This window comes from Mobula hypostoma, chromosome 2, assembly GCF_963921235.1.
Source record: "Mobula hypostoma chromosome 2, sMobHyp1.1, whole genome shotgun sequence".
Classification (NCBI taxonomy): Eukaryota; Metazoa; Chordata; class Chondrichthyes; order Myliobatiformes; family Myliobatidae; genus Mobula; species Mobula hypostoma.
Window position 1 is genome coordinate 166,248,624 of NC_086098.1, and position 22,635 is coordinate 166,271,258.

The 22,635-nt window shown below is 46.0% G+C and overlaps 1 protein-coding gene across 2 annotated transcripts in view; it reads left to right on the plus strand.

Moving 5' to 3' along the window:
* The window catches only part of LOC134359899 (opioid growth factor receptor-like protein 1), a 48,684-nt gene extending 33,842 nt beyond the window's left edge, over positions 1-14,842 (plus strand). Inside the window, exons 5-8 of one of the 2 annotated variants that reach the window (XM_063073714.1) lie at positions 1,233-1,311; positions 5,824-5,890; positions 10,987-11,135; positions 13,386-14,842. In XM_063073714.1, the coding sequence (XP_062929784.1) occupies positions 1,233-1,311; positions 5,824-5,890; positions 10,987-11,135; positions 13,386-14,544 (1,454 nt within the window). In that variant the 3' untranslated portion in view covers positions 14,545-14,842. The remainder of the gene's footprint in view (positions 1-1,232; positions 1,312-5,823; positions 5,891-10,986; positions 11,136-13,385) is intronic. The other variant, XM_063073724.1, reaches the window with a different exon arrangement.
* Positions 14,843-22,635: the final 7,793 nt, after the last annotated feature.

The following is a 22,635-nucleotide window of genomic DNA, read 5'->3' on the forward strand; positions in this document are numbered from 1 at the left end:
GCCAACCTCAGTGGTAAAAGCCTGCTTGCATTTACCCTAACTATAACCCTCATAATTTTGTATACCTCTGTCAAATCCCTGTCATTCTTCCACGCTCCAGGGAATAAAGTTCTTCCTATTCCACCTTTCCCTATATTTCAGCTCCTCAAGTCCCTGTAACGTCTTGTAAACACCTCTGTACTCTTTGAATCTTATTGATATCTTTCATGTAGGTATGCTAGGTGACCAAAACTGTGTACAATACTCCATATTAGACATCACCAACATCGTATACAGCTTCAGCTGTTTCCTGTTCTGTAGTGGGATCTTTTGCATTTACTTGAGAGGTCAGAAGATGTTTGTTTTTACGTGGCAGCTGAATTTTGATGTGAACAGCACTCCCTCAGTATTGCACTCTGGTGTCAGCCGGTCCATGGAATGGAGTGTGAAACCCCAAACTTTGACTGGAAATGAGTGCAATCCTCTGAGTTCTGTGGGACCTTGTCATTGTGGTGCAAATCACCAAGGTAATTCCATTCAGGAATTCACTGTTGGTGGAGGAGACTTCTGATACTGTTCAAGTTCGAATTTATTGTCATTCAGCCATAGTCATGTATTCAGTCAAACAAAACATAATTTCCCTGGGGCCACGGTGCAGAACACATACAGTTACGATCCAGCACATACAGCCACAAAACAATATGAGCACAGGTCCCTGAGTAGTCTGGCCCATCCTGAGATGAGACAGGTTGACATAAAGTGTGAGGTGCCTTTGTGTAAGAGAGTGTAATGTTTATATTTATTGAGATACAGCGCAGAACAGGCCCTTCGGCCCCTTGAGTCATGCTGCCCAGCAACCCCTGATTTAACCTTAGCCTAATCACGGGGCAATTTACAATGGCCCATGAACCTACTAATCAGTACGTCTTTGGACTGTGGGAGGAAACCGGAGCACCCAGAGGAAACCCACGCAGTCACACGGTGAGTGTACAAGGCAGCAGTGGGAATTGAACCCAGGTTGCCTGTACTGTAGAGTACAGTATTTTACTGGCACTATAGTCAGGATTTCAGTTTTCCAAGAGCGAGGGGTTGAGGTCTACAATAGACTGCAGTGCCCAGATGCACCCCCTATAGTAGAGTCTAATTCAGTCTCTGAACACATGCAACAAACTGATGTTTCTTGTGTTTTATTGCACTCTCCTTTTGTTTAAAATCTCTGTGGAGGATTGACAACTAAATTCTTTGTTTACTAGGTTGTAAAATTGAGGAGATGTTAACGAAGTGGAAGGGGAAATATGAACATCTGGAGAGGAACCATTCGTTTATCCAGTGGTACGTACCTGAACATAGAACTTCACGGTACCACACCAACATCATCATCACGTATGACGTGGACAATCATCGTCGTTGGCCATGATTGTTCTTGGCAAATTTTTCTGCAGAAGTGGGTGGCGGAGAGCACACAGTAAACACACTCCTTACACATGCGCATTCTCTCCCCCCCCCCTCACTCTCTCTCACACACACACACACACACACACACACACATTGCCTTGTTATTGCGCTGAGTGTACACGCTTCACTGTCATCACCGGTACATTCTCATAATGGGCCCTAAACTGAGCTGGTGCACTCGGGTTGGCTTCATGATGCCTTTCCCACCGCCCATAAGGAAATGGGACGTTCCTTGTATACTGTACTTAAGGTAGATTCATTTTGTAATATGATTGTAATTACATTGTGCAATGCATCATATTCTAATTCATGTGTAGTCTAAAGTTAACTTTGTTAGGAATTAAAGATAATATAGTATATCTTAGTGTTTAAAAAAATAAGGTGCTAATTGCCCTCCACGTGAGAGAGAGATGGGGGCTGTCAGAAGTTCACAAAATGCTACTACAAATAAGTTAATAAAAATATAATTAATATAAAATAGAACATACGTGTTGGGCAAGGAATTAACAGAACCTATAACAATGTAGACTCTTTGGCCATGATGTGCCAATTTTTAACCTACTCTAACCCTTTCCTTCCTCCACGGGCCTATCTAAGAATCTCTTAAATGTCCCTAATGTGTCTGCCTCTACCACCAGCCCTGGCAGTGTATTCCCCACACCCACCACTCTCTGTGTTGCTTGTCCCCCTGCACTGCCTTTTTCTGCAGCTGTTACACTTTATTCTGCATTCTGTTATCGTTTTACTGAGAGCATAGAACAGTATAGCACAGAAACAGATCCTTTGGGCCACAAGGTTGTGTTGGTCCAAATAAATTAGTAATCAAATGGCCAACTAAACCAATCTCTTTTTCCTACCCAATGTCCATATCCTTCCATTTTCCTCACATTCATGTGCCTCTCCAAAGGTCTTTTAAAAGTCCCTAATGTACCTGCCTGTGCATTCCAGGCACTCTCTGTCACTTGCCACTCTGTGAAGAAACATACCCTTCTCATCTGCTTTGAAATTACCCCCTCTGGTATTAGACATTTTGACCCTGGGAAAAAGATGCTGTCTGTCTACTCTGTCTGTGCCTCTCATAATCTTATAAACGTCTATCAGACCTCCCCTCAGCCTCCACTGCTCCAGAGAAGACAACCCAAGTTTGTCCACCCTCTTGTTATAGCACATGCTCTCTAATCCAGGCAGTATCCTGGTGAACCTCTTCTGCACCCTCTCCAAAGCCTCAATGCCCTTCCTATAGAGGGGTGATCAGAACCGAATACAATACTCCAAATGTGGCCTAACTAGAGTTTTATAAAGCTACAACATAACTTTCTGACTTTTGAGCTCAATGCACTGTGCAATAATTTGATCTCTATCAACAATATGCAAGAAAACCTTTCACTGTATCTCGGTACACGTGGATAGAATAAACTTGTTCCAATTCCAATAGCATTACTGATTGGACAGGTGCACATGGAGGAATGAAGAATCATGCTATAGAGGAATGTGCAGTGTCTGGGGCTAAGTTAGCATGACATGTAAATTAATGCAATGTTAGCATTCATTTCAAGAGGACTGGAATATAAAAACAAGGATGTAATACTGAGGCTTAATAAGGCATTGGTGTGGCATCACTTGGAATATTGCGAGCAGTTTTAAACATAGAACATAGACTAGTACAACACATTACAGGCCCTTCGGCCCACAATGTTGTGCCGACCCTCAAACCCTGGCTCCCATATAACCCCCCACTTTAAATTCCTCCATACACCTGTCTAGTAGTCTCTTAAGCTTCACTAGTGTATCTGCCTCCACCACTGACTCAGGCAGTGCATTCCACGCACCAACCACTCTCTGCGTAAAAAACCTTCCTCTAATATCCCCCTTGAACTTCCCACCCCTTACCTTAAAGCCATGTCCTCTTGTATTGAGCAGTGGTGCCCTGGGGAAGAGGCGCTGGCTATCCACTCTATCTATTCCTCTTAATATCTTGTACACCTCTATCATGACTCCTCTCATCCTCTGCTCTCCAAAGAGTAAAGTCCTAGCTCCCCTAATCTCTGATCATAATGCATACTCTCTAAACCAGGCAGCATCCTGGTAAATCTCCTCTGTACTCTTTCCAATGCTTCCACATCCTTCCTATAGTGAGGCAACCAGAACTGGACACAGTACTCCAAGTGTGGCCTAACCAGAGTTTTATACAGCTGCATCATTACATCACGACTCTTAAACTCTATCCCTCGACTTATGAAAGCTAACACCCCATATCAGGCTTGTTAGACACGATCTGCCCTTCACAAAGCCATGCTGACTGTCCCTTATCTAAATGCCCATAGATCCTATCTCTAAGAATCTTTTCCAACAGCTTTCCCACCACAGACGTAAGGCTCACTGGTCTATAATTACCCGGACTATCCCTACTACCTTTTTTGAACAAGGGGACAACATTCGCCTCCCTCCAATCCTCTGGTACCATTCCTGTGGACAACGAGGACATAAAGGTCCTAGCCAGAGGCTCAACAATCTGTTCCCTCGCCTCATGGAGCAGCCTGGGGAATATTCTGTCAGGCCCCGGGGACCTATCCGTCCTAATGTATTTTAACAACTCCAACACCTCCTCTCCCTTAGTAACAACATGCTCCAGACCATCAATCTCACTCATATTGTCCTCACCATCATCAAGTTCCCTCTCATTGGTGAATACCGAAGAGAAGTATTCATTGAGGACCTCGCTCACTTCCACAGCCTCCAGGCACATCTTCCCACCTTTATCTCTAATCAGTCCTACCTTCACGCCTGTCATCCTTTTTTTCTTCACATAATTGAAGAATGCCTTGGGGTTTTCCTTTACCCTACTCACCAAGGCCTTCTCATGCCTGCTTCTTGCTCTTCTCAGCCCCTTCTTAAGCTCCTTTCTTGCTTCCCTATATTCCTCAATAGACCCATCTGATCCTTGCTTCCTAAACCTCATGTATGCTGCCTTCTTCCACCTGACTAGATTTTCCACCTCACTTGTCACCCATGGTTCCTTCACCCTACCATTCTTTATCTTCCTCACCAGGACAAAATTATCCCTATCATCCTGCAAAAGATCTCTGAACATCGACCACATGTTCATAGTACATTTCCCTGCAAAAACATCATCCCAATTCACACTCGCAAGTTCTAGCCTTATAGCCTCATAATTTGCCCTTCCTCAATTAAAAATTTTCCTGTCCTCTCTGATTCTATCCTTTTCCATGATAATGCTAAAGGTCAGGGAGCGGCGGTCACTGTCCCCCAGATGCTCACCCACTGAGAGATCTGTGACCTGACCCGATTCATTACCTAGTACTAGATCTAGTATGGCATTCCCCCTAGTCGGCCTGTCCACCTACTGTGACAGGAATCCATCCTGGACACACTTAACAAACTCTGCCCCATCTAAACCAATGGAACTAATCAGGTGCCAATTAATAAAAACAACAGGAATTCTGCAGATGCTGGAAATTCAAGCAACACACATCAAAGTTGCTGGTGAACGCAGCAGGCCAAGCAGCATCTATAGGAAGAGGCGCAGTCGACGTTTCAGGCCGAGACCCTTCGTCAGGTGCCAATCAATATTAGGGAAGTTAAAGTCACCCATAATAATGTCACCCATGGCCCCTTTATCTCAGAAAGGATGTACTGACATTGGAGAGGGTTTGGAGGAGGTTCACAAAACTGATTCTGGGATTGAAAGGCTTGTCATTTGAAGAGTGTTTGATGGCTCTGGGCCTGTACTCACTGGAATTCGGAAGAATGTGGAGGGATCTCATTGAAACCTGTTGAAAGTCCTTAATAGAGTGGATGTAGAGGTGATGATTTCCTATGGTAGGGGAGTCTAGGCCAGAGGGCACAGCCTCAGATTAAAGGAATGGAGATAAGGAGAGTTTGATGAATCTGTGGAATTCGTTGCCACAGACAGCTGAGGAGGCCAAGTCATTGGGTATATTTAAGGCAGAGGTTGATTGGTTCTTGATTGCTCAGGGTATGAAGGGTGACAGAGAGAAGGCAAAAGATTGGGATTGAGAGGGAAATGGATCTGCTCTGATGGAAGGGCGGAGCAGACTCAATGGGCCAAAGAGTCTAATTCTGCTCCTTTGTCTTATGGTCTAAGTTGGACTGACCCGTCGGAGTGCTGGATTTAGCACAGTTAGTTGTGATTTCTATCAGTACTGTGATTCTGTTAGACATCATGGATTTCCCAACAATGTGCCTGTTCATTCCAGCACCATTCTGTTGTACAGTGGGCCAGCAGGCCTGCCAGTGTAGGAAGCATGCTGCGAAATTGGCCCATGGGTTGAAATGGCTGCAGTCATCAGTGTGGGCCAGCAGGTCCAATTTCTTCCTCATTTCTAATTGGTTGGGTTATGTTTTCAGGCTGTTTCCATTGCGAGAACCTGGAATGAATTGGTGGGCCAAAGAACTCACTGTTCAAGAAATCAAGGTGTGTATTGTGGTAAGGAGTTACTCAAGAGTGTAAATTATCCTTTATTATGGAGTTAGAGGGAGGGGGAGAGAGAAAGAAAAGAGATGGAGAGGAGAGAGGGTGAGGGGGAGGTGGAGAGAGGGGAGGGTGAGGGGGAGGTGGAGAGAGGGGAGGGTGAGGGGGAGATGGAGAGGAGGGAGGGGGAAGGGGAGATGGAGGGGGAGGGGGAGATGGAGAAGAGGGAGGGTGAGGGGGAGGTGGAGAGGGAGATGGAGAGGAGGGGGAAGGGGAGATGGAGGGGGAGGGGGAGATGGAGAGGAGAGAGGGTGAGGGGGGAGGTGGAGGGTGAGGGGGAGATGGAAAGGAGGGAGGGGGAAGGGGAGATGGAGGGGGAGGGGGAGATGGAGAGGAGGGAGGGGGAAGGGGAGGGAGAGGAGGAAGGGTGAGGGGGAGGTGGAGAGAGGGGAGGGTGAGGGGGAGATGGAGAGGAGGGAGGAGGAAGGGGAGATGGAGGGGGGAGGGAGAGCTGGAGAGGAGGGAGGGTGAAAGGGAGATGGAGAGAGGGGAGGGTGGGGGCAGATGGAGAGGAGGGAAGGTGAGGGGGAGATGGGGAGGAGGGAGGGGGAGATGGAGAGGAGGGAAGGTGAGGGGGAGATAGGAGGGAGGGTGAGGGAGAGATGGAGAGGAGGGAGGGTAAGGGGGAGAGGAGGCAGGGGGAGGCGGAGGGTTGGAGATGGAGAGGAGGGAGGGTGGGGGGAGAGGAGGCAGGGGGTGATGGAGAGGAGAGAAGGGGAGGGGAGACAGAGAGGAGGGAGGGGGAGATGGAGGGGCAACACAAACAGAAACAGGACCTATACACTTGTACAGAATGGTAGAGGAACTCGGCAGATCAGACAGCATCTATGGGAGGAATAAACTGTTGACTTTTTGGGCTGAAACCTTTCATCAGGACTGGAAAGGAAGGGGGAGAAGCCAGGATAAGGTGGTTAGGGGAAGGGAAAGGGGTGCAAGCTGGCAGGTGATAGCTGAGACCAGGTGAGGATGAAAGTGAGGGGGGGATGAAGTAAGAAGCTGGGAAATGATGGAGGAAAAGGTAAAGGGCTGGAGAAAAAGGAATCTGATCGGAGAGGAGAGTGGACCATGGGAGAAAGGAAAGGTGGGGAGATACCAGATTGAGGAGATGGGAAGGTGAGGAGGAAAGAAGAGGTAAGAGAAGAGCCAAAATGGAATGGAGTGCTGCAGTTCTCTACTCCAGAGTTTTCTCCTTTAACAACAGACAGTAAATAACCTAGTTTTATTCCTCTCTTCCCTGATTCAATGGTATAATAATTCCTATTAGGTCTGTAGCTTGAGCTTATTTTTCTTTCACATCTATACAGACTGTCATATTCCACATATGTACTGTCCTATTCTGATGTGCAAGACTTTTCAATGTCTCGCTCTACTTTTGGTGAAATTCCATCAGTGGGCTTTTAACAGCAGTTTGACAACCCATCATTACCACAAAAAAACATGCTGAAAATCTTCAATACAACAGATTCAGCAGATGGTGGGAATCTTGAGCAACAGTCTTCTTCAGGATTGTGAAGACATTTCATCAACATTAATTTCTCCAATTTCTGCTAATTTCTCTCCTCTCCCACCTCTTTTCCCATTCCCCATTCTGACTCCCCTCTTAACCCTTCTCTTCTCCTCACCTACTCACCACCTTCCTCTGCTGTCCCTCCTCCTTCCCTTTCTCTCATGGTCCACTCTCCTCTCCTATCAGATTCAGTTTTTCTCAACCCTTCACCTTTTCCACTTATCACCCCTCCTGCACCCACCCACCTTCCCCCTCACCTGGTTTCACCTATCACCTGCCAGCTTGTACTCCTCCTCCTCCTCCTTCCACCTTCTTATTCTGGCGTCTGCACCACCCCCTTCCTTTCCAGCCAGAAGGGTCTTGGCCCAAACGGCAGCTGTTTATTCTCCTTCATAGATGCTGCCTGACCTGATGAGTTCCTCCAGTATTTGGAATATTGTCAGGAATCTTAAGACCTAAATCATTACCTGTTTCTCTTTCCCTACCTGGTGCCTAACCTTGTAATTCCACCAATTTCTGTTTTCATTTCATTGTTAACACATTTTAACACAGAACTATGTGCCTAACACTGAACTTATTCCACAACCTACAGATTCACTTCTTGAAAACTCTACAACTACAACACACCTTCTGAATATTTACTACTTATTTATTTATTTTCATGTTTGTATTTGCAGTCTGTTATCTTTTGCACATTGGTTTCTTGTCTGTCTCTGTCGTGTGCGGCTTTTCATTGATTCTGTTGTGTTTCTTTATACTTAACGTGAGTGCCCACAAGAAAATGAATCTCAGGCTTGTATACGGTGACGTATACAATATGACAATAAGATTACTTTGAACATTAACTGAATAGAGTTCTACAACATGGAAGCAGTCCTTTAGTCCGTCTGGTCACTGCTGACCAAGATGCTGCATTCCAAGCCATTCCCATTTGCCCCTAACCTTCCCAACCGGCGGTCCACAGACCCCTTGCTTAACGGTATTGGTCTATGGCATAAAAAACGTTGGGAGCCCCTGTCTAAACCTGTCCAACTGGTCTTTAAAAAACTGCTATTGCACTCACTTCAACTATTTCCTCATTCCACATAGATACCACCCCCTCATGATTTTACTCACCTCTCACTCTGCCCAAGCTCTCCCTATAATTTGGTCTCTCAAGTCTTGGCAACGTCCTCGCAACTCTTCGCTGTACTTTTTCCAGTGTAGTGACATAATTCCTAGAGCAAAACTCAACAGGGTTTGGCAAGCTCACCCAGCCAGCCTCTGCGTTGTCAGTTCCAGGAGGTAACTTGAGAGGCATAGATCAAATGGATAGCTGGAGACTTTTTCCCAGGTATACCAGAGGACATAGTTTTAAGGTAATTGGAGGAAGATATAGGGGGGATGTCAGAGGTAGATTTTTGTTTACACAGAGAGTGGTGGGTGCATAGAAAGCCCTGCCAGGGTTGGTGGTAGAGGCAGATAAATTAGGGACATTTAAGAGATCTTAGATAGACAGATGGATGAAAGAAAAATGGAGGGTTTTGTGGGAGGAAGGATTAGATTTGATCTTGGAGTAGTTTAAAATGTTGGCACAACACCATAGACCAAAGGGTTAAAAGATCAATACAGAGGGTTCAAAGGACGTTCATGAAAATGATTCTGGGATTGAAAGCTTATCATATGAGCAGTGTTTGATGGTTCTAGGCCTGTACTCACTGAACAGGGCCTGTACTGTTGTATGTTCTAGCCATCTTAGCATGCTTGGTTTACTTCTAGAATAAGCAATTCAGGAGGTGGTTAATCACAGCTTAATGACGGTCAATAATGTGTTGGCACAGTAGCACAGCGGTTACTGTAATGCTTACAATGCCAGCAACCCAGCTTCACTTCCTGTCGATATCTGTTAGGAGTCTGTTCATTCTCCCTGTGACCATGTGAGTTTCATAAGATCATAAGAAATAGGAGCAGGAGTCGGCCATTGGGCCCGTCGAGCCTGCTCCACCATTCAATAAGATCATGGCTGATCTGGCCATGGACTCATCTCCATCTACCTGCCTTTTTCCACATAACCCTTGATCCCCCTACTATGCAAAAATCTATCCAAACTTGTATTAAATATATTAAATATATTGACTGAGTTGGCCTCCTCTAGTTCATTGGGCAGAGAATTCACAGATTCCCCACTCTCTGGGAAAAGCAGTTCCTCCTCATCTCCATCCCAGATCTACTCCCCCGAATCTTGAGGCTTTGTCCCCTAGTTCTAGTCTCACACACTAGTGGAAACAACTTTCCTGCCTCTATCTTACCTATCCATTTCATAAATTTATAGATTTCTGTAAGTTCTTCTGAATTCCAGTGAGTACAGTCCCAGGCAACTCAATTTCTCCTCATAGGCTAACCCCCTCATCTCTGGAATCAACCTGGTGAACCTCCTCTGCACTGTCTCCAAGGCCAGTATATCCTTCCTCAAATAAGGAGACCAGAACTGCACACAGTACTCCAGGTGTGGCCTCACCAGTACCCTGTACAATTGCAGCACAGCATCCCTGCTCATAAATTCAGTCCCTCTAGCAATGAAGGCCAACATTCCATTTGCCTTCTTGATAGCCTGCTGCACCTGCAAACCAACCTTTTGTGATTCATGCACAAGCACTCTCAACTCCCTCTGCACAGCCACATGCTACAATTTTTTACCTTTTAAATAATAATCTGCACTTTCATTTTGTCTTCTGAAGTGGATGATCTCGTGTTTACCAACATTGTACTCCATCTGCCTGACCCTTGCCCCCTCACTTAACCTATCTATATCTCTCTGCAGACTCTCTGTATCTTCTACACAATTTGCTTTTCCACTCAATTTAATATCATCAGCAAACTTAGATACACTTGGTCCCCTCTTCCAGGTTGTTAATGTATATTGTGAACAGTTGCAGGCCCAGCACCGACCCCTGCGACACACCACTCACCACTGATTGCCAACCCGAGTAACACCCATGTATCCCAACTCTCTGCTTTCTATTAGTTATCCAATCCTCTATCCATGCTAATACATCACCCCCCAACTCTGTGCATCCTTATCTTTTATACATTGAACGCCTCCTGGAAATCCAAGTAAATAATGGCCATCTGTTCCCCTCTATCCACTGTGCTCATTATATCCTCAAAGAACTCCAGAGAGTTTGTCAAACAGGACCTGCCTTTGCTGAATCCGTGCTGTGTCTGCCTGATGGATCCATTTCCTTCCAGCTGCCTCACTATTTCTTCTTTAATGATAGCTTTGAGCATCCCTCTAGGTGCTGTGGTTCCCTCCCACATTCCAAAGAGGTGAGGGTCGGTAGGTTAGTTGGTCACATGGATATAAGTGGGCAGTGTAAGCTGAAGCAGTTGTTACTGTGCTGTATCTCTGAGTGAATAAATAGAAGTATGTGAAGCAATAAAATGGGAGAGGGGTGTTTGATGTACATTATTTGTTGTTTCCCATGTTATGATAAATGCCGTTATCCTGGAATTTAGAAATGTAAAATGTGATTTAATCTGTCACTGTCAACAGTTATTTGAGCAAACAAGTGTGGCGAAGGAGAGGCTGGTCGAAGCATACAAGATGATGCTGGATTTCTACGGCATTATGCTGGTGAATGAACAGACGGGACAAGTGCAACGAGCCCCTCACTGGAAACAGCGGTTCCACAACCTCAATCAGTGAGTGCACTCACAGGCTTTCATTTCCGATGCAGATGGATGCAGAGGCATTTTACACCAAAGTGTTCATGTTTAATTTTGAAATGATTTTCCTGATGTAACATTAGGAATACAACAGCCAACCTTGTTCCTACCATAACAAGATAAAGCTCCCTGTTCTTTACTATAATTCTTTATGGTGACATATATATTTGTCCACATTTGGCCCGTATCTATCTGCTTACCTACCTCCAACATTTACCTCAGGTCCCTTTTAAATCTTTCCCCTCTCACCTCAAATCTGTGTCCTTTGGGGAATGAGTGTGACCATTCACCAAATCTATGGCCGTTGTGATTTTGTATACAGACGTATCTCACTGCAGAATTGAGTCTTTTGGGAATGAGTGGGTGAAAATTCAGAGATAAAAGCCTTTTTGTTTTGGAGGAATTGCACCTTTGTAGGGGCACCAGACCACATACTTGGAATAAAGTCCTACCCTGTCCAACCACTCCCTATAACTCAGTCTCTCAAGTCCCGGCAACGTCCTTGTAAGTCTTTCCTGCACCCTTTCCAGTTTAATGATGCCATTCCCTCAGCAAGCTGACCAAAACTCAACACATTGAGCTGAACACTGGTGAATTGGTAGCATGGTAGTGTAGCAGTTAGCGCGACGGTTTACAGCATGAGCGCTCACTGATTGGGATTCAGTTCTCGCCGCTGTCTGAGGAGTCTGCACGTCCTCCCTCTGACTGTGGGGGTTTCCTCTCACTTTCCAAAGATGTACGGTTTAGGGATTGTGAGTTGTGGACATGCTATGTTAGTGCCTTAAGCTCAATGAACAGATTGCTCCAGATCTTTTGTCCTCAACATTATTAATCCCCACCACCCATCGTTCCCTCGCACCACCCACTAGGCTCTCCCCACTCTGCTCCAATACTTTACCAATGACTCTTCCTGCGTTCTCCCCCCACACCCTGTCCCTGCCATCTCTCTGCATCCCTTCCCCACCCACTCTCATCCCTTTGAGCTCCCCCGCCCCCCCCACCTGAATCAGAATCAGGTGTATTATCACTGACATTTGTCATGAAATTTGTTGTTTTGTGGCAGCAGTACAGTACAATACAATATATACTACAAGTTACAGTAAGATATACACAGTGGATTCTGGTTAATTGGGCCTTTGGTTAATCAGGACAGCCACTTATTTGGGACAACTCCTACAGAACAAAAATAATTGATACAATTGCCCAGATTTCCTTCTTTTATTTGGGATAAGACAAGGTTGCTGAACAGTTTCTAACTAGTGTCAGTCGTGCGCACTTGTGTGGCTGTTGGACACTATGCCGTGCTTAGAGCAAACAGTTTTTAAATAGTGTCAGTTGCACGTGCTTGTGTTCAAAAAGCAGTGATTTTTGTCACTGACAGCTGCTGAGAAATAAGCAATATGATGATTCAGAACAGTTTTGCTCACTGCAGTTTCAAGCATTGGGGCTTGGAAATGCCAGAAATGGCTGGGGGTGAAAATGAAGTGATTTTGCTACTTCGTTAAGAACAATGAAGAATTTGAAGATATTGACAATCATCTTGAATATTACAATGAAAGTGAAGATTTGGAGGATGCAATTGTTGATTGCATTGTATGAAGGCAGTCCATTATCACACTAGATGTCTAAGCTGATTTTGTCCATTCCGTACACTGAATGAATTCCTCCATTGATGACTGTTAGGAACTAGTACAGCACTGTAGTACCATTGGTAATGTTCTAATTTATTCTGTATTTTAATTACATACATAATTTGTTACTCAGTTTGTCTTTTTTTTAAACCTTTTTAACTATTTCCATGAACCTTTGGCTAATTGGAGCAGCTGCTTAACTGGGCCAAAACGTACTGGTCTCGATGTGTCCCAGTTAACCAAAATCCGCTGTATATGTGTAATTAAGTAGTGCAGGAAGAGAGCAAACTTAGTGAGGTAGTGTTTATGGGTTCAGTGTCCATTCACAAATCTGATGGCAAGGGGAAGAAACTGTTCCTAAAATGTGGAGTGTGGGTCATTAGGCTGCTGTGCCTCCTCTCTGGTGGCAGTAATGAGAAGAGGGCATGGTGGGAGTCTATGTGATTACCTGGACTGTGGCTGAGAAGTACTGCAGAACTTGGTGGTGATTTTGACTCCTGTTCTCTCCCGTTGCAGACACTCTCACAATAATCTGTGGCCGAGAAGTACTGCAGAACTTGGTGGTGATTTTGATTCCTGTTCTCTCCCATTGCAGACACTCGCACAATAATCTACGCATCACAAGGATACTCAAGTGCCTTGGAGAGTTGGGCTTCGGGCACTATCAGGCGCCCCTGGTCGAGTTCTTTCTTGTCGAGACCCTGATTAACAAGGAGTTACCTCAGGTTAAGGACAGTGTACTGGATTACTTTCTTTACACAATTAGAGATAAATCGAAGAGAAGAGAGCTAATATTTTTTGCTCAGCAATATTACCAGCCTCTTTCTGATTTTGTCTGGGGACCTCCCAAAGGAACTGAGGACAGATTCCGCTACATCCAAGAAAAATTGAAGAACAAACTGGTTGAACACCAGAATGAGGAAGGTACAGATGAAGACACGTCAACCAAAACTGGCGACGCATCATCGGAGGCAGGCAGAGAGGAGGCTCTGAAAAAGGGAGAGAGTTGTCCAGATTCAAATGCAGAAAGTGGAAACTTTATGAAGGACACTGACCAAAGATCAGAAGATCTTGTGATGGCTCAAAGCCTTGATGTAGACTCCAGTCAGGAGCAGTGCAGTGCTGAAGAAAAGGCAAGCTTCAATGGAAAACCTCCAGTTTCTGAAAGCACTGCAAAGCAAACTGAAGATCGGGAGGAAGATATCACTGAAGACAGTAAAACTATTGCACTACCCAAGGACTGTGAAACTAGGCTCGGGCAGAAAAGCGATAGTCAACAAAGAAAGAAATCCAAAGGTGATCCATTGCTTTCAGATGAACACAACCTGGTGACCATGGACAAGAATAAAACTACAATGGAAGGCCACGGTAGAAAAAACGCAACAGGGCTGGAGGATGAATTTGATGATAAAATTGTAGGTACTGAAGATGACAGGTCTGACCCTGAAAGGAACCAAACAGGGATCACGGCAACAGACTGGACGGATGAGAGAGCTGTGCTGAGTTCGAGCAGCTCAGGAGAGGAAAGAGCCACAAAAGAAGATGCAGAGAGGAATACAGAAACAGTGGGCCAGAATACATACAGTGAATCAGTGAGGAATGAAACAGGCACTCAATCTGACTTTGAAACTGACATCCAGAGTCTGGCTAAAAATGAAAGCAATTGTGGGGAAGAGATGGAGATTCAAAAGGCAAACTCTACAGATGATTACCAGGAGGAGAAAGATATTGAAATGGAAGTAAATAATAATTAGATGACCCAGAGGAAAAGATCATTAGAAATGTCCTGGGAGAAAGGCAAATAGATTTTGGCTTTGTCATGCTGTGAAGTTTTAGGGTATCTCTTTATGAGGAGCAGAAAAATAGCAACATCGAGCCAATGGTATAAAACTCCAGTGTTCAGGATCGGAGTGTCAATTTGTCTGTTATCCCATCATCCTTTGAATGCAAGAGGCTGAATTTGGAATTTACTGTCTTTGATTTTCTTAACAACTTTGATTGTAGTGCAAGTTGAATAATAAATATTTTATACCACATTCTAACTAGGTCTTCTCTGTAACTTTGCTGTTGTACTGCACCTGAAAGTGGTGTCGATATAAACTGAAGTGGTCACAAATGATATTTCACGACCAGATAGTATTATGGATACAACTGGCCTTTATAAAGCACATATCAATATAATAAAATGCCCAAATGAACTCCATTAGAATGTCATCACAGAGAAAAAAGAAACATGAAACAACTATATAAGAGTTTCAAATGAGTGTTTTTGACTATAAGGGTCAAGAAGTCATGCTGAAATTGTGTAGAACATCGGTTAGTTGAAAGCAGTACACACACAATGCTGGAGGAACTCAGCAGTTCAGGCGGCATCCATGGAAATGAATAAATAGTCGATGTTTTGGGCTGAGACCCTTATTCGGGACTGAGAAGGAAGAGGGAAGATGCCAGAATAAAAAGGTGGGGGCAGGGGATGGAGGATAGTTAGAAGGTGATAGGTGAAGCCAGTTCGGTGGGAAAGATAAAGGGCTGATGCAGAAGAAATCTGTTAGAGTAGAGTGGACCATCAGAGAATGGGAAGGAGGAGGGGACGCAGGGGCAGGTGAGAAGAGGTAAAAGGCCAGAGTTGGGAATAGAAGAACAGGGGAGGAGGAGGGAAAAATATTACCAGAAGGAGAAATTGATATCTGTGCCATCAGGTTGGAGGCTACCTAGAAGTTGCTCCTCCACCCTGAGGGTGGCCTCATCTTGGCACAAGAGGAGACAATGGACCGACGTGTTGGAACAGGAATGGGAATCTGAATCGGAACTTTGTTAGTCTACATCCCAAGTAATTATAAACATGAAGGATTCTGCAAATAATGGAAGTCTCAAGCAACAGACACACAAAATGCTGAAGGAACTCAGCAAGTCAGGCAGCATCCATGAAGGGAAAAAACAGTTGATGTCTGATGGCAAAGAGTCCTCCATGGATGCTGCCTGACCTGCTGAGTTCCTCCAGCATTTTGTGTGTTGCTGGAGTTTTGTGAGCAGTTCTGGTCACCCATTACGAGAGAATGTGTAGGCTTTGGAGAGGGTGCAGTAGTTGTTCACCGAGATTGTAGAATATGAGCTGTAAGGAGAGTATAGTCAAACTTAGATTGTTTTCTCTGCAGCTTCAGTGGCTGAGTGAAGAGCTGATAGAAGTTACAAGAGGGATATATATGCGACAGTGGCCACATCCCAGTAGACCACTTGGACAGGTGGCTAAACCAGGTGAGGGTAGCCAGCGTCCTCACACCCCGGTGAGGTAGGAACATGCCCGCCCTAGCATGCAAAGCGAGCTCCAGTGTTCTGGGTAGGGATCTACAGTGAGATCAAGGGCTGGAAAGAAGTCGCTGCAACGCTCCGTGGAGAGTGAAGGGCCTGACAAGACACAGAGGATGTCACGGTCATCCACTGCAACCAGGGAAGACCCAGACTTCTGAGGTCGAGAGAGTGAAACTGTCCCAGTGCAACGGATTTTCCACTTCAAAAACTCTCCTGCACAGATTTCCTGTCATCGTCAGACATGATGGGCAACCACAAAAGTAAGGTGCCTAGAAAGTGTTGCTAAGGGAGGTGGTAGGGGGAGATACAAGGACAATGTTTCAGAGGCATTTTAGACAGACACATGAAAAGGCAGGTATAGAGCAGGGGTTCTTAACCTGGAGTCAGTGATAGATTCCAGTGAGTTCATGAACTTGGATGGGAAAAATTAACATCTTTATTTTCACTGACCTTTAACTGAAATTTAGCATTTCCTTCAATTATGAATGTAGGCAACAAACCACAGTAGTATTAGCAGTAGCTGTGTCTTTGTCACCAAAATCACAGATATTTTCATATCACATTACAGGTGTTACAAATATCATTCACTGCACACTCATCACTACTTGTTATCTACTGTGTTTTTTGTCACATACCCCGTGACGGGAATAAAGAACCAGCAGAAATAGAAAACACTTTGGAGTCCAGTATTGCTATTAACTAGTAATATTTATTAGTAACTATGCAATACAGTAATATAAATGTAGATAAATCAAACAGGTTAGCAATGATTATATATAAGTAAGTATATCAGTAAGTGTGGAAATATATGTGAAAAACCAAGCTTCTTCAAGTCTAGGAGTAAAAAGATACAGTCTTACGATGATGAGTAAAGTTCAGTTCAGTTCATAGTGTTGAATGGAGTAGTGATGGAGAGAGAGAGAGAGGGAGAGATTTGAATCTTCAGGTGAGCTGACGCCGTTGATCTTCTTGTTGTCCTCCGAAATCCTTTAAAAAGTCACCGACTGTGACCACAACAAAGGGGACCGGTTTTCTGTGGTGGAGCTATCACCCAGGCAAGGGTGGACACATGGACAACTCCCCACCGGTCAACCCCTTTTCACTGCAAGAGCCACTGATCGATCCTCCTAAAACCCACTTTTTCTGCGGGCACAACAAAGCTCATTCAGTGTCCAAATATGTGTCTGAGGTCTATATCATCTGACCTCCTATTTTATCTTCCCGTGCTGAGCATCAACTGTCACTCAATTAACTCCTCCTTCCCTTGTGTAAGAAATGCAAGCAAGCGATGTCCTTGAGGAAAGTATAAACAACCTGTGAGCAGTCTTCGTCTCTCTCTCTCTTTTAAAACAACATGTCGGTGTTAAATAACTCTCTCTCTCTATTTATAAGCACAGTTCATAGGGGTAATTCAGGACCCCATCACATAATAAAGAAGCACATATTACAGTACTATATCATAAATTTGTTTTTCATATTTTGATAACTGCATTTCAATATAATTGGTTTCTTTTGTAATCCAATGTATTTTATATATTCCAATACATTATTTTGAGAAGGGGCCCATAGGCTTGACCAGACTGTCAAAGGGGACCATGGTATATAAAAGGTTGGGAACCTCTGGTGCAGAGGGATACGAACTGTAGATGGGATCAGCTAAATTTGCATCTGAAGACCCTATTCCTGTGTAGTGCTGGTACATGTTCTATGTTCTAAATGTTAGAACAGGTTGCTTGGCCCACAATTATGTGCCAAACCAAATAAATTAGTAATCAGGTGACCAACTAACTAATCCCTTCAGCCTACACAATGTCCATGTCCTTCCTTTTTCCTCACATTCATGTGCCTATCTAAAAGTCCCTGATGTTTCTGCCTACCATCACCCCCAGCAGCGCATCCCAAACACAAACCACTCTGTGTTTTTTTAAAAAAAACTTGTCCCTCACATCTTCTTCAAAATTACCCCCTCTCACTTTAAATGTATGCCCTCTGGTATTAGGCATTTCAACCCTGGGGGGAAAGTACTGTCTGTCAACTGAATCTATTTGTAACGACCTTCAGAGGAGCGGAGAACTCAGGACTCCATAGTTGGAATTAACGATGAAGATTGGTCAGCCACCTACAGGAAAGATGTAAATAAAGTTGAAAGAGTACAGAGAAAATTTACAAAGATGTTGCTGGGACTGGAGGACCTGAGTTTATGAGGAAATATTGAATAAGTTAGGAGTTTATTCCCTGGAACACAGAAGACTGAGAGGAGATTTGATAGAAGTATACAAAATTATGAGGGGTATAGTTCCAGGGTTGTGTGAAGAGTCAATGAGTTGGCATCTACTGTAGACCTGTTGCTTCAGTAGGTGAATTGGAGCAGATCCAAGCCGCCCCTCAGACAGGAGCAGATATGCTTCAACACCAGCTTCTCGAAAGACTTCATCGCTGTGGATGTAAGTGCAACTGGGCGATAGTCACTTGGACAGGTCACCTTACTCTTCTTGGGCACTGGTATGGCTGAAACCTGCTTGAAGCAGGGTGGGTACCATACACTGCCAAGGCAAGAGTTTGAAGGTATCTGCGAAGACAACAGGAATGGTTATGGGATTTTCTTGAGTCAGTGGACCGATCCATGTTCAAGAACTCATCTGAGGACCTGAATGACTACATTAGGGTTGTTACTGACTTTAGTGAAACAGCTGTGGATGAGCTTGTCCCTGGGAAATCCTTCAGAGTCTTCCCCAATTAGAAGCCCTGGATAAACCACGAAATCCAGAATTTGCTAAGGGTCAGATCAGAGACATTCAAGTCTGGAGATGAAGAATGCTAGAAGAGGTGCAGGTATGATCTCTGGAACACCATCTCATGGGCGAAGTCGAGACTTTGGACTAGACTGGAATCAATGAGGGATACTCGGCAGCTTTGGCAAGGTTTGAATGCTATAACTTCCCACAAAGTTAAATCTTGCAACATACGGGACAGCAGAGCTTCGCTTCCAGATGAGCTCAATGCCTTCTAAGCTCACTTTGACCACCAGAACAGAGAGGAACCATCGCACACCCCCATGTCTCCTGATGATCCTTTGGTCTCAGTATCTGAAGGTGATGTGCCAACTGTACATCACAGGTGATCAGGCGGGCCAGGAAGATGCAAAGAAAGCACGACAGTGCCTCTATTTCCTCAGGAGTCTGCAGAGATTCGACATGTCATCAAATTGTATGTGATGATATGCATGTACTCTGATAGTAAATTTTACTCTGAATGTATAAGTACCTAAGTCCCTTCTGCCTGCACATTGTCCATATCCCTCCACTTATGTGTCTGAGAACCTCTTAAACCTCTCTGAATCCATCACCACCCCCACCCCTGGCAGCACATTCCAGGCATCACAAATCCCTTAGTAAAAAAAAAATGCACCACACATCTCTTTAGAATTTACCCCTCTCACCATCCCTATGCATGCTCTCTCGTATTTGACATTTGAACCCTGGGGAAAGGCTAACTGCCTACCCCATCTATGCCTCACATAGTTTGATCAGGTCTCCTCCTCAGCCGCTGCTGCTCCAGAGGGGACAACGCAGGTCTATCCAGCCTCTCCTCCTAATCCTCATCCAGGCAGCATCCTGGTGAACCACCTCTATGCCCTCTCCAAAGCCTCCACGTCCTTCCTGCAAAGAGCTGAGCAGAACTGAACACAATATTCCGGATTGCCTACAGAGACCAATTAACAGGCAACAGGACTGGAAAGGAAAGGGGCAAGAGCCAGAATAAGAAAAGGAGTTTGAGGGGCAGGAATAGAAGCTGGCATGTGATCGGTGAAGGGGAAGGCAATGAAGCGAGAAGCTTGGAGGGGATAGGTGGAAGAGATTAAGGGCTGAAGAAGGAATTCGATAGGAGAGGAGAGTAGACCATGGGAGAAAGGGAAGGAGATGGGGCACCAGGGGAAGGTGACAGGCATGTGAGAAGAGAGAAACTAGAATGGGGAGAAATTACCGGGTTAGAGAAATCAATGTTCATGCTATCAGGTTAGAGATTACACAGGCAGAATACAAGGCGATTTCCCTCCACCCTGAAGCTGCTGATCGACATGTCGGAATGGAAATGCGAAGTCGAATTGAAATGGCTGGCCACTGGGAGATCTTGCCTTTTGTGTCGGATGGAGTGAATACTCTCGACAAAGCAGTTCCCTCAGTTTATGTCGGGCCTCACCGATGTATAGAGGAGCTGCTTTGGAACACCCGACACACTAAGTGACCCAGACAGGGTGGCAGGTGAAATGTCGCCTCGCCTGGAAGGACTGTTCAGGACGCTAACCTTTCCCAAAGGAGGTGATATATTGACGTTGAGATCAGCTAACCACTTACCTCAGCTTTGCCATCCCTCCCTTCTTGTACCCTCAACAGCCTCCAGCGAGCGAATCTAGCCGGTATATTTTAGTGGGCTCTCGACCACTGTTTTCAGCTTCCAGCGTGTGTGAAAGGTTTGCACGGGTTTCAACTTGGCAAATTGTTTTAAAGATCGGGCGAGCGTCACTCAGCCGTGCCAGAGACCAACGCTTCCCAACCTACACTCCTCTGCCCGCCTTAAAACCACCTCGACTGCAGAGTTTGGCCACTCCAAACGTGATTTGAACTCGCTGTTAGATTTAGCCCGCGGAGTGCGCTTGGGCGCTGCCTAAATGCGTGTGTGTGAGTTGTCGCCAGAGGTGATAGTTGGCGTGAAGCATTAAAGGTTGGACGAGCCTTCGCCTCTCGCTCTGCCCCCTACCCCGTCAGTAAGACGTAAGACGGGCTGTCCTCCGCCGCTGGGAGCCTGGGGTCTAGTTGGATCTCGTCCACACATCGCTGGAGCCGGCAGCTGTAAGGACGAGTGGACTAAGTGAGTGCCGAAGAGTATGGGCACGTCCTCGGTACTGCCGCTGCTTTTCCTGGTCCACCTGATCGCCTGTGCCGGAGCCCAGGTTAGTGAACATCGTTTGGAGCCCGGGAGCGAAACTAGGGATCTAGGGAGGGGGCGGTAGGAAAGTGGTGGAGTATTGAGATGTGGTCCCGTGGGCCAGGGGAGAAGGAAGGGGAGCGGGGCAGGTCCCTACTGTCCCCTACAAAAGCCGTCCACTCCACCCCCCCCCCAACACCAACCCTTGTAAAGAAGCATCCGCTACACGCGGAGGAGCGAGGCCGTTCGGCCCACTGTGTCCATGCTAGCGGAGGAGGAATCCCATTGCTCAAACGGTGGAATTAGGTAGTGGGGACCTCTTTTGAATGAAGAGGCAGTGATTTTGGGGTTAATAAACAACACACACTCACATACACAACACGATGCAGGAACTCGGCTGGGTCAAGCAGCAACTGTAGAGAAAATACCCTCCACCGCCATAGATTTGCCTGCCCCGATGAGTTCCTCCTGCGGTTTGTGCGTGAGTCCAAAGACTTTGGGATTGCATTGTGGAGGGACCCAGAGGCAGAGAATTGGAGGGTGTGAAAGGTGAATCAGAGGTGCCCGAGTGACAGGACAGTGGGTTACCCCCACCGCTCCCCCTCCCCCGGGTTCCCCACCTCACTTGTTTTTGAAGGAGGATTTTCGGCCGAAGTTGGAATCTCCTTATCCCGCTCTGTCTGGGCCGGGCTCCAGTCCGTTTCCTCCGGCGACAATGCCATCCTTGTTCGCCGGGATCCACAGACCCTCCGCGGCGGAAGGAATGCAAATCGCTCCGCACCAACGCCTAGGAGAAGGCAACAAGAGGGAACTGACCCGGGACAATTGCCTCGACCCCGGCTCCCTACACACATAATCTCCTTTCTGGTGTAGCAGGTCCCGGACCACACCGACCCTGCAGGAGACCATTCACACCATTGAGCTTGTGTTCTCTTCCATCAGGGCGGCGAGTTCTCGATTTCAGAGCTCCCCGGGAATTGGGGTGGGTGGGAGGTGGGGGGGAATACCCGGCGTTAAATCTAGACTTTATCACGGACGAGAAAGGGATAGATTAGGACAGGCAGTGGCCGGGGCCGGAGGTCGGTGGGGGTTTCGTTCAGGTGAGCCCGGGACAGGTCTGGAGACGATCGCTCGCTCCCAACTTCCAGAATAAATTCCCAACCCGGATCAAATTTTTTTTTAGCCAACAAAATCTTTTTTTTATCGCCTTTAACATTGAACAGTTGACCATCCGCTCCCCTCCCTTCACCTCCTCCTGGAACTGGGGTCAACAGGACTCCCCCTCAAAAAACCTCAATCCCCACCCGAACAGACCCCAAGAGTCATTTCCAGACTCCTGTCCTCTCGCTACCCTGGTCGCCAGTTCGGGGAGGTAATGGGAGAGGTGGGGGTAGAAATAGTCGGGTTCCTCTCCATCCGCCCGCAACTCCCACCCAGGGGTTTATCCCGAAGTTTGGATTACAGACCGTGAACCGTGGGATCTTCCTAACCATTTGAGATGACGCATTTCGACGGGTCTTTCTCGTACTAACCACCTTTCCACCCCTTAGCAGGCGCAGTATGCTGCAGACTCTGAAGTTTCTCTCGGCCCCCTCGGACCTCCGGGACCC